General features: G+C 46.5%; 1 protein-coding gene across 1 annotated transcript in view; it reads left to right on the top strand.

Annotated features, from left to right (window-relative positions):
- The window catches only part of LOC144791758 (zinc metalloproteinase-disintegrin-like VLAIP-B), a 4,238,988-nt gene that overhangs the window by 3,968,234 nt on the left and 255,949 nt on the right, over positions 1-14,805 (top strand). The window contains exon 19 of the mRNA XM_078666527.1: positions 11,463-11,598. Within this exon, the coding sequence (XP_078522653.1) occupies positions 11,463-11,598 (136 nt within the window). The remainder of the gene's footprint in view (positions 1-11,462; positions 11,599-14,805) is intronic.

The following is a 14,805-nucleotide window of genomic DNA, read 5'->3' as shown; positions in this document are numbered from 1 at the left end:
CAGGCTTTTATGAAGCAGCTTATATTGTATATAACATCATCAGTTGGTAACATTTGCAAAAATTTAAATGCCAATTTATGGTCTCTCAAATTGTATTTTCGAAATATCGGCATTAAATAGTGATGGATATACAGTTTGTAGTGGCCACAGAAAATAGAGTAATGCAATAAACTTTGTTTCCCTCCGGCAGAACAAGGACAATCAAGTTCTTCTAAATTCTTGTTATAGCCAAGTGGAAAACTCAATAGATTTACAATACTACCAAAAAAATTTCATCTGACACCTACCTCAACAATCTAACGACCTGGGTCCCAAACCTAACTGCTGCCTACAATACAATCTGGGAACCTGGGGAAGTCCCAGCTTCTTGGGGAGCCCTAATCATTGTTGCTCTGCATAAAAAAGGTCCCTGAAACCCTAAAGGGTATTATCACCCAATCTCTCTTTTGAATTGTGCAGAAAAAATCTATGCCAAACTACTTGTAATTCGATTAGAGACTTGGGTCAAGGACCAAAATATTTTTTTTCCATTTCAAGATGGCTTTCCCAATTCACAAGGTAAAATCAACCAAGAACGTTGTACTCCATCCGTTTGAAATACACCTTTTTAAAACATTTGTCTCTTTTCTTAATATTTATTGATTTTACCACAGCTTTTGTTTCTGTGGACAGGCCGGCCCTTTGGCATGCTCCGGAGAACAACAAGCTTTTGCGTGCCATAAGGCTGCTTCACTGGAGTGACACAACAGTATTGATATTTGGCCCCAGGGGAGATTGCACACAAAGCTTTGGCATAGAACTGGGTGTCAGGCAAGGATTTGTTTTCACACCTTTATTATTTAATTTGTTAATCAATGGCATGGGCACTCAACTGCTAGCTTTAAATCTGATCGGGTGGATAAAACACCAAACTTGCTATTCGCCACCGCTGACGTTCTGTTGGCCAGAACTTTCCCACGCACAAATTCCTCAAAGGTTTTGAATTATATTGTTCCAAAAAAAAACTCAAAATAAAAATTTAAAACACTAAACATACACAGATCAATACTCTGTGCAGCTTGCAGAATTCTTTCAGAGTCTACAACCAACGGCTAGAACAAGTTGATTCCTATGATTACCTAGGGATAATTTTCAACGCTAAATTGACCTGGGGCAAACAGTGGTAAAAGAGTGAAATGAGCATGCTCAACAGATAAATGTTATCATCCATTTCAGAAGTAGTGTTCGGCGAAGAGCGATCAAGCCGGCGCTACAATTCTTGTACAAAGCCAAAGAACTTGCTGCAGGCTTATGTGGAGCTAAGATTTGGAGGTCCAGTAAAGCAGCAGGCCTCCTGAAAATCGAAAATCTATTTCTATGCCATTTGTTACAACTTGGTTCTGGGACCCCAACAGCAGCTCTCAAACATGAGTTGGGCTTGACCAACATCGAAACCATTGCTGCTTTAAAACAACTCTTGTTTTGGCACTGGAAGTGGTCAAAACTGAGTTTATCAATCTACCTCAAATCAACATGCGAACTTTGGGATAGCAGCCATTCTTTAAAGTTACTGTGGCTCAAACAAATGACAAATAACCTCAACAACAATGGTTGCTATAAATATTTGCCCAATTCGGAGACCATGGATCCTTCAACCCTTGATAGACCAAAGGCGAACTATTGGTTGTGGATTTCTGATCAGGATCATGGAAAATTGTTGCTTACCCTCTGGGGAATCAAACCCGCATTTGAATTAGATAATTATATTGATCATATATTTCCACCAACAAAGAGAGTTCTGTTTATAAAATTCCCACTAGGATGCCTCCAAGAAAAGTCTTTTATACAGAACTGGTGGATTTATAGTGGCGATTGCACCTGCCCTTGCTTGCAAGGTGGCGATCAGACTCTTACACACTTTATGCTGCTATGCTCTTTTTCTTTGTTAGCAAAGATATTTATTTGTCTTCTTTTTAAAGAGTATGGAATCAGACATTACAATGCTGTCATTCACTTATTTTAAGAGCGGACATTATTGTTATTTTTGACCCAGTATCTTGCTATATTTATGAAGTTTGGAAAGTTACACTGCCTTGTATTAGATAACATAACATGTGAGTTCTGAACTACCTCAATTGATAGCAAACCATTGCTGTCATATTACCTTCTTGCGCTGTTCTCAGGATTCAATATGTTTGTTCCGCTTCTGTATGAATGGAAGGACTACCTCATCCACGGAAATCCTAAGTGGTGCAACTGTTGTAGAAGTAGGTTACAGCTCTTCTTCCTAGCTAATTTTTTCCTTTTACTCCATTACTCGGTTTCATCAACTCCACTATCTCCAAATCAGACACATTCTACCCAGTTTCATGAGCCTGGGTGTAATTGTTTGTGTTATCTCCTGAACATGACATTCCCCAAACAGCTAAGGTCTGGAGGAGAAGTTTCAACAATCTATCTGAAGCTACAAATGTAACACCTTCCCACAGTGAAAAATCTGAAACGTGTTCAACTCTGCAGAGGTTCAAAGTTAGAGCAAGAAAATAATTTTTTTAGGAAGCAAAATACTCAAATAACAGCAATGCCATGTATGTGTTTGTGTGTCCTTTAGATCCTGCAATTAGGCAGGGGTAAAGATTTCTGTTTTAATGTCGGTAAACTTCGAGCCTGCATGTGTGTACGTACCTCAGACACGAAAAACAAGATTTTAAGGTATAACTGTTTTTTACGACTCTTTTTATTGACTTTCTGCAAATAAGAACATGCACATTTGTATATAAAACTATTGTCGTGACTCGTAGTGTATCCACTAACCCAGCAAGATAATATGCATATCTATCCTCTTGACCCTCACATCCATAATTGAACATAGACACGGATGGGCAGATTTACGAGCCCCCTGCACCACCAGCACATCACGTTTTGTGATGTACTGGAGGCGCATTTCACTTCTCCATATTTATAAGGAGAGGAAAAGCAACCCTGCTCGACTTTTCCTCTCCTTGTAAATACGGCCCCTTCACACGCAGCACTTTGCATGGAAGGGGCATTCCATGGGTGTTACGTGGGAACAAGACACGTTTCCAGATATAGAAAGAATCGTAAATCTGGAAATGCGTGTCAATGCTATGTCTCTCCTGGGGAGGCGTAGCGAGGTGCAACGAGGAGAAATGTTTTCATTTCTCCTAGTTTTTTCCTCTATTAAAGCGTGCTGCATTCTACAGCATGCATTGAAAGAGGAGAATGCCTGTAGTGATTGTTTTTGTGCAGGAAGGTAGCCCTTCCTGCACAAAAACAATCTCCCCATGACGCAGGTATCCTTGCACCATGGTGCAAGGTTGCCAGCGCCGGCGCATGGCTGGAGTTTGTGCGCCAGCGCAGGGGAGAGCGCAGGAATGCAATATATTATTGTAAATATGTGCATTCATGTGCTTCGGAAGTGCGCAGCGTGGTGCAGCCAAAGGGCTTGCGTTGCCAAGCTGCCAAGCCGACCTTTCCCATTATGAAGGGTGACCAACAATCTCCCTTTATCGGCATTAGAATATAAAAGTAAGCTGAGGCCTGCCAGTCTGGATAAAAATCGATCTCCCCTACCACATTAAGGCAGGTCACAATCACTCGGACTAGCCTTGCTGATACCTGGGCATTTGGTTCCATCCTGCTAACACTGTGCATTGTGAAGACATGACCCGCAAACTTCCATTAGAAAATCAAAGTGTGCTCAGCCCTATTCGAAATCCCCTCAGGAAATTGCTTGATATTTGTGCGGGTTTAAAAGATAAACTCTTTGACCCCCAGATCTGTCTTTCTCAATACAATATTAAGATAATCAAACTACATTGACTCTATTTTCCTTATTTTCAACATTTCTTCTTGATAATAAAGCTGAATAATTGAAATATGGGGGTCTTGTTCCCCACTCACTCATTCACATTTCTCTTCGGCTGTCTACTGGACACCTTGCTATCAAGATTTCAATCCCTTTACCCATATGGGAGACAGCGTTTATAACACTGGCATTACCACACAGGTACATAACAATGCGGTCGTTACAACGACGGCGTTGTTACCACGCATGCCTACGTGGCATGAAAAACCAGGGAATGTGTTGGATTTTAAATCCAACACCTTCCCTGCTGTTGTGCTAACTGGAGTAGGAATAGTCAGTTATACTATTCCTAAATCCAGAGCGCCATCTAGCGCAAGTGGTTGAAACGACTTGCGAAGTAATGCCACGCATGGTAACAAATCGGTAGTTGTAAAAACCGCGTTGTTACCTACTGTGTGGTAATAGCATGCGTTGTAACATGCTGCATTCTCTTGTAAGCCTCTCAGCCGTTGGTGGCTGAATTTATGGTGCCCATTTCCCACATATTGACCTCGCCCCTTGTGTGTTTTTCTACTACTGTGAGCATTCAATTACTTAGTGGAGTCAATCATAGTGAATAGAAAAGAACCTCGAGTGGGTGAGTGAGCAGCTTTGGCTGGGCAGCTGCTCAGCAAAAACTAACAATGCATGGGTAAGTTGCTCAGCCTTGCCTGAATGTCATATGAGCTGCCACTACGATATATCAGTATTTCAGTCAAGGGCAACAGTCCTGCATTCCTTGGTTAATCACTGCCACTTTGATGGTGCCTCATTGAACCTGATCATAGCAATTTTCCTTATTTTCCAAAACTCTCACCTATTTTTGATCTACCTGCAAATTCTAGTAGCGATTGCAAAATTCAGTGGGAAGTTCAGAAAGTGTAGAAAATCTGCACAAAATCATGAAATCTGTTCTTTTCACTGAAAATCTTACTGCTGATTTGGACTGTCTCCACCTATTAGTCACATGTTTTATTAGGACATGTTTTATCAGAACAAAAATTCAGAAAGAAATACACTAGATGGGTTAGCATTCTTGATCCTTATCTGTAGGAAAGATGCCATTTTTGCATGGTTATGCCCCAAATTGTTTGCTTGACATCTGATGCAACCTGGTGTGCCCTGGGTTCCTCCCAATCAGGTTCCCAGGGCCTGGGTTCTTTCCCAAAACTGTAACTTTGTACCCACAATTGGCACATCTCTGGCCACAAGTAAGCCCCTTGTAAAAGGTACCATGGGTAAGAAGGTCACTCAATGCCGGTCGAGACCACTCCTGCGTCCAGGCCGCAACCAAACACATCCATGGACTTTTTTTAATGCCGCACCTGCAGCTTCACCTGCAACAGATCCGCCAAAGCACCCAAGACCCGACTCAACCACCTCCGCTGCATACTTCTAAACACCCGCTCCGCACACAAACACGCCGTCGAGCTATGGGACCTGCTCGACACCTCCGCCCCAGACGTCGCCTTCCTGACCGAGACCTTGTGGAACGACTCTTCGGCACCCAACATCGCCATAGCCATCCCGGACGGCTACAAGATCTCCCACAGAGACCACACCAACGGTATGGGAGGAGGGATAGCCATTGTACACAAGTCCTCCCTCAAGGTCACCACCCACTCTGACCACACCCTCAGTGCCGCCAAACTCCTGCACTTCCAGATCCACACCGACCCCAACACCACCCTCAGAGGAACCCTCGTCTACAGACCCCCGGACCCCGGTCACAGTTCAGCGACTCCATCGCCGACCTTGTCAGCACCCACGCACTCAATTCCATTGACTACATCCTCATCGGGGACCTGATCTTCCACCTCGAGAACAATAACAATGCCAACTCCGCCACCCTGATCGACAACCTCGCCAACCTCGGCATCAGACAACTCGTCACCACACCCACCCTCCCCGCTGACCACACGCTTGACCCCATCTTCTCCACTAGCACCCACATCTCCTTCGACCACACCACTGAACTCCACTGGACCGACCACCGCTGCACCCATTTCACCTACAAGAAATCCACCACACACCACCGCACCCAACAGCTACCTCGCCGCTGCTGGAGCAAAGTCACTGAACACCAGCTGGCCACCACCCTCGCCCAGAACCCACCCACCGAGACCACCGACCCAGACACCGCCGCCCGCAACTTCAGACAATGGATAAACGAGTGCGCCAACACCCTCGCCCCACTCAAAAAACCATCCAACAGCCGCACCTGCAAGAAAGCCACCTGGTTCTACGAGGAACTCCAAACAAACATGCTGGAAGCTGGAGAAAAAATGGCTCCACGAACGGACACCAGACAGCCAGGCAGCCCACAAGGACACCACCCGCAAATACCACCACCTCATCAGATCAGCCAAGAGATCGTCCTTCAAAGCCCGCCTGGACAACAACGCACATGACAGAAAAGAACTCTTTAGCATCGTGAAGGAACTCTCCAACCCCAGTGCCAACGCCAATGACATCCCGCCCTCACAAGAACTGTGCGACTCGCTGGCCACCTACTTCCACCGCAATATCGCTGACAACCATGACAGCTTCAACGCTCGACCACCCCGACAACGCCATACCCCACCCCACCGGCGAACACCTCCCGCATCAACCGCCTTACCTCCTGGACCAACGTCAACAACGACGAAACAGGCAAGATCATGGACTCCATCCACTCAGGATCACCGTCAGACCCCTGCCCACACCACATATTCAACAAAGCGGGAGAAGCCATTGCACCTCAACTTCAAAAAGTAATCAACCTCTCCCTCGAGACAGCCACATTTCCGGATAGCTGGAAGCACGCCAAGATCAACGCCCTCCTCAAGAAGCCCAAGGCGGACCCCAAGGACCTCACGAACTTCCGGCCCATCTCTCTGCTCCAGTTACCGGCGAAGGTCTATGAGAAAGTCATCAACACGCAACTGACCCGCTACCTCGAGGACAACAACATCCTATATCCATCCCAGTCCGGTTTCCATAGAAACCACAGCACCGAACCAGCCCTCATCACCGCCACTGACGACATCAGGACCCAACTAGACAACAGAGAGACATCAGCCCTCATCCTCCTGGACCTGTCAGCTGCCTTCGACACGGTCTGCCACCGCACACTAAAGACACGCCTCCAAGATGCTGGAATCCAAGAGAAGGCTCTGGACTGGACCACATCCTTCCTCTCCGGCAGAACCCAGAGCGTCCGCCCCCCCTTCTGCTCCGACGCCACCGACATCATCTGCGGCGTACCCCAGGGCTCTTCCCTCAGCCCGACGCTGTTCAACGTCTCCATGGCCCCCCTCACTCACGTCGCTCACCAGCATAATCTCAACATCATCTCCTATGCCGACGACACCCAGCTGATCCTCTTCCTCACCAAGGACCCAAACACCTCCAAAACCAACCTCCACAAGGGATTGAAGGACGTCGCTGAATGGATGAGGAACAGCAGACTGAAGCTGAACTCGGACAAGACGGAGGTCCTCATCCTCAGATCCAACCCCTCAGCCTGGGACAACTCCTGGTGGCCGACAACGCTAGGAACAGCACCATCACCCACCGACCACGCAAGCAACCTGAGAATCATCCTCGACTCCTCCCTCTCCATGTCGAAACAGGTCAACGCTGTCTCCTCCTCCTGCTACAACACCCTCCGCTTGCTCCGCAGGATCTACAGGTGGATCCCCACCAAAACAAGAAGAACAGTGACCCAGGCCCTCGTCAGCAGCAGGCTGGAATATGGCAACGCACTCTACGCAGGTATCCCTGCCAAACACCTGTAACGACTGCAACGCATTCAAAACGCCTCCGCCCGATTGATCCTCAACGTCCCTCGCTGAAACCATATCACCTCGCACCTGAGAGACCTACACTTGCTCACTGTCGAAAAGAGAATTACCTTCAAGCTACTCACCCACGCACACAAAGCCCTCCACAACACGGGCCCAGCCTAACTCAACGTCCAACTCAACTTCTACACCCCCACCCTCCAACTCCGCTCAGCCAGCCTCGCCCTCGCCGCTGTCCCCCGCATCCAACGAGCGACCGTCGGCGGCAGATCCTTCTCCTTCCTCGCCGGCAAGACGTGGAACACCCTCCCCACCCACTTACGGCAGACCCAAGTCCTGCTTACCTTCAGAAGACTCCTCAAGACCTGGCTCTTCAAGCAGTAGCAGCACCCCCACCCCTCAGCGCCTTGAGACCCTCACGAGTAAGTAGTGCGCTCTATAAATACGATTGAGTGATTGATTGATTGATTGATTGATTGATTGACCAGGGAAGGCCTCTAAGGGCTGCTGCATCCATTGTGCCACCCTTAGAGGCCCCACACCTTGAAACCCACACACTGCCTTGCAGGCTGCGTGTTATGGTGCAGAGAAAAGTGAAGAGTCGACTTGGCACACATCCTTGTGAGCCATGCCTGCAACTCACTACCTGCGCCCTAGGAAGGACCTCCCTCTAGCAGGGTGCACTTGCCATTAGGTGAGGGTACAGTAGGATGAGCCCAGCACCCCTACAGTGTCTAAGTCCATTCTTAGACATTGTAAGTGTAGTAAAGCCATAAAGAGGATATGGTGTAGGATTTGTTCATTACAAACTCCACAGCTCCTTAATGGCTTTACTAAAACCTGGGAAGTTTGGTAACACATTAAACTCACACTGACACCAGTGTGGGATTTAATGTAAAATGCACCCAGAGGGCATCGTAGAGATGCCCCTAGAAAAATGACTAGCCCTGGTGTGATTCCTAATTGGCTACCCAGCATTTGTCACCACCAGACAGGGTTCTGGACCCCTGGGTAAAGAGCCTCAACTCTTTGTGTCGAGAAACAAAGCCCATCCTGGGCAGAGGTGTCAAGCCTCCACCCCTAGGATGGGCTGGGTCCATGAAGGGAAAGCTTCAAAGGCCTGCCGCCTTTGGAAGCTGTCCCTGCTTTTTGATTCCCACGGCAACTGGCTCTCCCCGTTTCTGCCCCCCACTTTGGTGAGGGAGAATCAGTGGAAAAATCAAGCTAAGGAGAGAAGTGTGCCCACCTTTGCCAAGCTCACCCCTCAGGTGTGGGAGGCGAGGTGAAGCACAAATCTGAGTCCCCTCCATCTTGAAGATGAGGGGACCCAGCCAATTATGACGAGGCTCATGCCCCCCTCCCACTGGAGGGTTGCATGTTAGGGGGTGTACCCACCCCAAGATAGGGACCCATTGGTCCAACCTGCACCCACCTTTTAATGCCCCAAAATTTAGTATTTAAGGTCAACCCTGAACCTTTCCTTCTCAGATTCGAGGAAGAAAGAAGAAGGACTGAAGAGCCGTGCTCACCCAGGAAGAAGAAGACACATACTGCTTTGGCTCCAGTCCTACCGGCCTGTCCCAGCTTCAACCTGCCTACAGTAGAACCCCAGCGAGTCCAGCAGCCCCCATAGCCCAGAGGACCTGCCCTGCAACCAGCTTTAAGGCTCTGTCTCCTTTGATCACTGGATTTGCTCAACCAAGACTCACCTACAGAATAAGGATCCAGGCAGCTCTGCGATGTTGCTCTGGTAAAAAAGACCCAACAACGAAAGTAACCCCTGCACCTGATGCCCCATGTCTTTGGGTGGCCCAACCAACAGTGTCCAGGCATCCCCAAGAACCCAACTTACCTCTCCAGCCAGTGGTCACCTCCAGGAAATCTCCCTGCCCGAGCCAGCAGCATCTTTTCTGGACCAAAGGTCCCCATCAGAATCCACAGGGTCCCCAGCGTCCCCTTACCACACTGCACCTGGCCTCTCCTGTGCAGCTGGTGGTGCAGGTCCTGTGCTGATTATTGGCCCTTGTAGTGCTGACCTTGACCCCAGAAGCTTTGCTCCCCCAGCCAAGTGGCCTACCGTAAGCAATCCCTGATGAATGCCCCCTTGGCCCCATTGGCCCCATTGGCTAACATTGGGCCCCTGCACTCTGCACCCGGCCGCTGCAGTGCAATTTGAGTGAAACCTTGGCCCTAACCCCCAAAACTCCCACTCATAAGACGTTTACTTACCTTTAAAACAGATAACCAGTTTTCTTCCATAAGAACCAATGTTGCGAGTTTTTGTTCCAAAAATGTTGTGTTGCACTGATTTTTGTATGAAAGAAAAAGTAACTAAATTGTAAACCCTAAAACGTCTCGCTTACTGTGTATTGTGAGATCCTGGAATGGTATCTAGGCATGTTACCACAAGTAGTCGATGTAATCCAGAAGTAACGAGAAAGTAATCCAAAGTAATTAATGTGCAATTTAAACTGCTTTTTGAACCAATACAAGCCTATAATGATTGTAAATCGATTCCCAATTGCACTTCTTGAAATGTTCTATAATGGAAGGTATATTTTACCTACCTGTACCAAGTCCTGCTTGGTTCTAGAAATAAAATACAAGCATACCTTTTCTATACTTATCCCATTGGTCTGGATTCAGTCTCTGAGAGCGTGCCTTCAGTCTTGATTGAGTTAATACAATGACTGATTAACAAACCCTCCTGATAACCCTCATTTCTCGCCCACGCTAGCACAAAGAGAGCAGTTAGTACTTACCTAACTTAGACTCTGTAATACATCTGGGGTCTCCCTGGACACCGTGCACACTATACCGTACTTTGGTATAGTATATACAGAGTCAGCTTCGGCATTATCCCTTTTCAGTTTTGCTTGTAGATTCACTCCTGCTGAGTCAACGGTGTATACTATTAGTTGCAATAGTATCTGTTACAACCAATTTGATGATTAGGGGCCTGATTTATATTTCAGCGTATGGGTTACTCTGTCACAACAGTGACAAATATCCCGTCCGACGAATTATACATTTCATTATATCCTATGGAATTTATATTTTGGCAGACAGGATATTCATCACCATTATGATGGAGCTACATATCTGCTAATATATAAATCAGGCCCTAGATGATTTAGAGTTTGACTGACAATGTAATCCATTGCAAAACCTTACATTTCCCGTTGATTCATCACCCATTGACTCCATCAACAAGAAAGCTTCCTCCAATGGCCCGAAGAAGTACGTGCCATCAGAGGAAGGACATTACACCTATTTTGAGTAGACGGTGTAATGTCTTTTTTAGCTGTCCGTCATCACATGAAAAATCCTGTTTTTTCTTTTTCATAAATAATCCCCCGCTTTTGGAGTTGGTCTAGTGAACAACTATCAAAGTTAATGACAGCCATCCACCAAGCTTTTTCTTACATTAAAGTTAACCACTGTGAGGGTGGTTCCTTTCAATGTACAGAGATGTCCATTGGTCTGGATAGTCCATCATACCTTAAACCAGGCACTTGAGACCCTATTTAGAATCTGGCAGATGGACTATTCCATCAAACGGTCATGGATATCCTGTCCCCCATATTACAAGTGCCATAAGCTGTAATGCACTTGCAATAATACAGGTGAGATATCTCTCATATTTTGACAAAGTATCCCATCAGCCAAACTCTAAATAAGGCCCTTAATCTGGATTGCAGCTGCCAGCATCCTTAATGTGGTTGTTAAAGTTAACCCTTTAAAATCAAAGGAACCGCATTACAAACCACAAATATGTAAAAAGGTTTTATATTTAATTTTTTAATTATCTTTTCTTTTCTTTTTTACAGAGGCAGAGGCAGAGGCAGAGGCTGTTGAGGCTAGCAATTCACTGCCCATAGGATTTGGCGTTGCTACTCCACTGGCGGCCATCTCAACAGCTGGGGCAGTATTTAAAAGGAAAGTAATCTATGCATTTTTTAAAAAGTAAGTGTATGTGCTTTTTGGTCCCATATGTATTAGATATTTGAAATATAACAATTACAATAGAATTATTGTAGTCCCATATTGAATAATGTGAAGAAATGTCATTTTGCTACTGATGTTTTCTGATGACTTTTCGAGACATACCTTAATATTCAAAATTCTGCCCCCACCAACCCCCCACTTCCCCGTTTTGCCAACCCTGCTTCTCTCACCTTGTCTTCCTGATGTCTAAGCACAGGACGCAAAATATCTCCCTTTGAGTGATTTGCTCTTTTATTTAACAGCCTGCTTATCGTATTTCGGCATGTTCTATTTTCTCAACTGGAAAGGTAAAAAATACAACAGGATAGAATTCCAAGCTATGCTAATTGCAGGGCCATTTCATAAAACCATTTTGGACTATCCAGGACTCTTTTAGGTACTCTTACATGCCTTTTTAGGTCTCGGCCTATTTCCATTCCGCAGGAATGGAATAGGACGAGTCTATAGCAGTGAAACCAAGAGTTTCACCATGAGCCCAAAAAAGAGTTTTTTCACGAGTGCTTGTGTTCTCGTGCACGAGCTTGCCCGAGCCTTCTGCCTGCCTCCTGCCTTGAAGGCAATCTGCTTCTCCGCCCCCTGCTGTTCCCTCCCACATCAAAGGCTGCTCACTCAAACACCATATGCCTGCTCCCCACCCCCGCCCCCCACCAGACTTCATTGGAATGTGCTACGTGCATTCTCCCCTCCCTTTCAGTCCTTTTAGCCTCTTTCCAGCTCCCAGCCGGACCCTCCTTTCGTCTATCTCGTTATCTTCTCCACTCTCGCCTCATTTTTTTTCTTTATTTTCTCTCCCGGCCTTGTAAATATGCCCCCTCCCCCATGCACTAAATCGCACTTTTCTTTTGATCCACATACTTGTTATCCTATGTGGGGAGTATTTCCATGTCGCACGTGATGACTACCGCATTGTACAAGCTCTTTGCGATGAGTGAAGTGTGAGAGACACCTTTTTTATTTATTTACTTTGTGTTTATTTATTTATTTTTAGCAGAAAAAAATACTTCTGTCACAAAGTCCGTGTCAAGCAAGAGCTACAGCGCGTGGAGTGGAACAAACTCCAGCGAAGGGTAGGGAATGCTGGATGCTTTGACACATTTTACCCTGTGTTATTGTTTGATTGGGGCTGGAACAGCTGCGGAATATGCACAACAGAGCATGTTTGTTCAACGCCCGTGAACAATTGTCAGCTAGCATCTAAGCGCGGGTGCTATATCTTAGAGGCGTTAGATATGAAAAGAGGACTGCCCCTGCCTGGACCGTCCTCGCTCTGATAATGTTGATCTCTCATCAGGCCGAAGCGCGGCGGCCTGTCATGGACTGATTCCTAAGCAAATATTTACTATTTCACAATAACAGAGGCTGCAGTACACAGGCGGTTCGGGAAATTACGTTTGATTTCATTTGCTAAAAAAGTGTTTATGGTGAATCAAGCTGATGTAATTTCACCAACCTCGCCTGATTAAGAGTTTTTGTGTGACTTTTATTTTTAATTATGGGTTCTTACTTTATTTAAGTGGATTAAGATGCAGTTTGAATCTTTAACGCAACATTTTATGTACACCTAAACTCGGACCTATATATGCAAAATTCGTATATATATGGCGTTCAGTTGCTAAAATGCACATGGATAGGGTGATACAGTGTTGCCCTACTTTGTTTTAAACTTCTCGTTCGAGGTAAGTGTTACAGACTGCACCCTTTATTTACAAAGCTTTACCTCGATAACTTTGTTTCCGCCATGTGTACGCTTGTTGTGTTTACCAATTAATTCGAAAGTATATTTTTTTTTTTCTGGGAGGGTCGTTTGAGAACTGCTCCGATGGCTTCTTCATACCAGGTTTCTAATGCAATTCGCAACTGTAGTCGGGCGTTTTGGCTATAGAATTAACACCTTTACAGACAGACTCTGGGCTAGAAAACGTCATTTTTTTCTGCCACCCGGCTTTCTTTCTATTTCGAATTGCGGAGACATGTAAAATGTACAGGAATTGCATTTTAACGAGTGGCTGATTTGTTAGCTTAGAAAAAGAACTGTCCATTTTAGAATGATTACACCGTTCCATGGTATTATAGATGGATGATTTTCCCAACCGATCTATTAAAAAATATTAAGGCTCAAAATTATCTTAACACTAGTGCGATGGACCTACTTATCAACCATGTCTTCTGAGGCAATAGAAAATGCTACCTTCTCTGCCTGCAAAGCGCCTCTTATTATAAATTGTATCTGAAATTATCCAGTTTCTATAAATCCACCCATTCACACTTTCATCCATCTCCGTGTGCTGCCACTTCTACCCATCCACCCTCGCATGCAGGCACGCCCATCCAACCATATATTCATCCAAGTATACACCTATCAACTATAAACGTATCCATGCATCCATTCACCCACCAATTCACATTTGCATCCATCCATGTGTGCATCCATCCACCATCACCTCCAAATCCACCTCCACATGCACCACCACATCCACCACCACATCCACCACCACATCCACCACCACATCCACCACCACATCCACCATCACATCCACCACCACATCCATCACCACATCCACCGCCACATCCACCGCCACATCCACAGCCACATCCACCACCACATCCACCACACCCACCACCACCACATCCACCACCCCATCCACCACCACCACTGCATCCACCACCACCACCACATCCACCATCACCACATCCACCGCATCCACCACCACCACATCCACCACATGCACCACCACATCCACCACCACATCCACCACCACCACCACCTCCAAATCCACCTCCACATCCACCACCACATCCACCACCACATCCACCGCCACATCCACCGCCACATCCACAGCCACATCCACAGCTACATCCACCACCACATCCACTACACCCACCACCACCACATCCACCACCACTACATCCATCACCCCTTCCACCACCACCACCACCCCATCCACCACCACCACCCCATCCACCACCACCACCGCATCCACCACCACCACCGCATCCACCACCACCACCGCATCCACCACCACATCCACCATCACCACCACATCCACCACCACATCCACCATCACCTCCACATCCACCATGACATCCACCGCCACATCCACCACATCCACATCCACCGCATCCACCACCACCACATCCACCACCACATCCACCACCACATCCAAC

This window comes from Lissotriton helveticus, chromosome 11 (assembly GCF_964261635.1).
Source record: "Lissotriton helveticus chromosome 11, aLisHel1.1, whole genome shotgun sequence".
NCBI lineage: Eukaryota > Metazoa > Chordata > Amphibia > Caudata > Salamandridae > Lissotriton > Lissotriton helveticus.
Note: the sequence above shows the minus strand (reverse complement) of the source record. Positions and strands in the feature narration are given on the sequence as shown.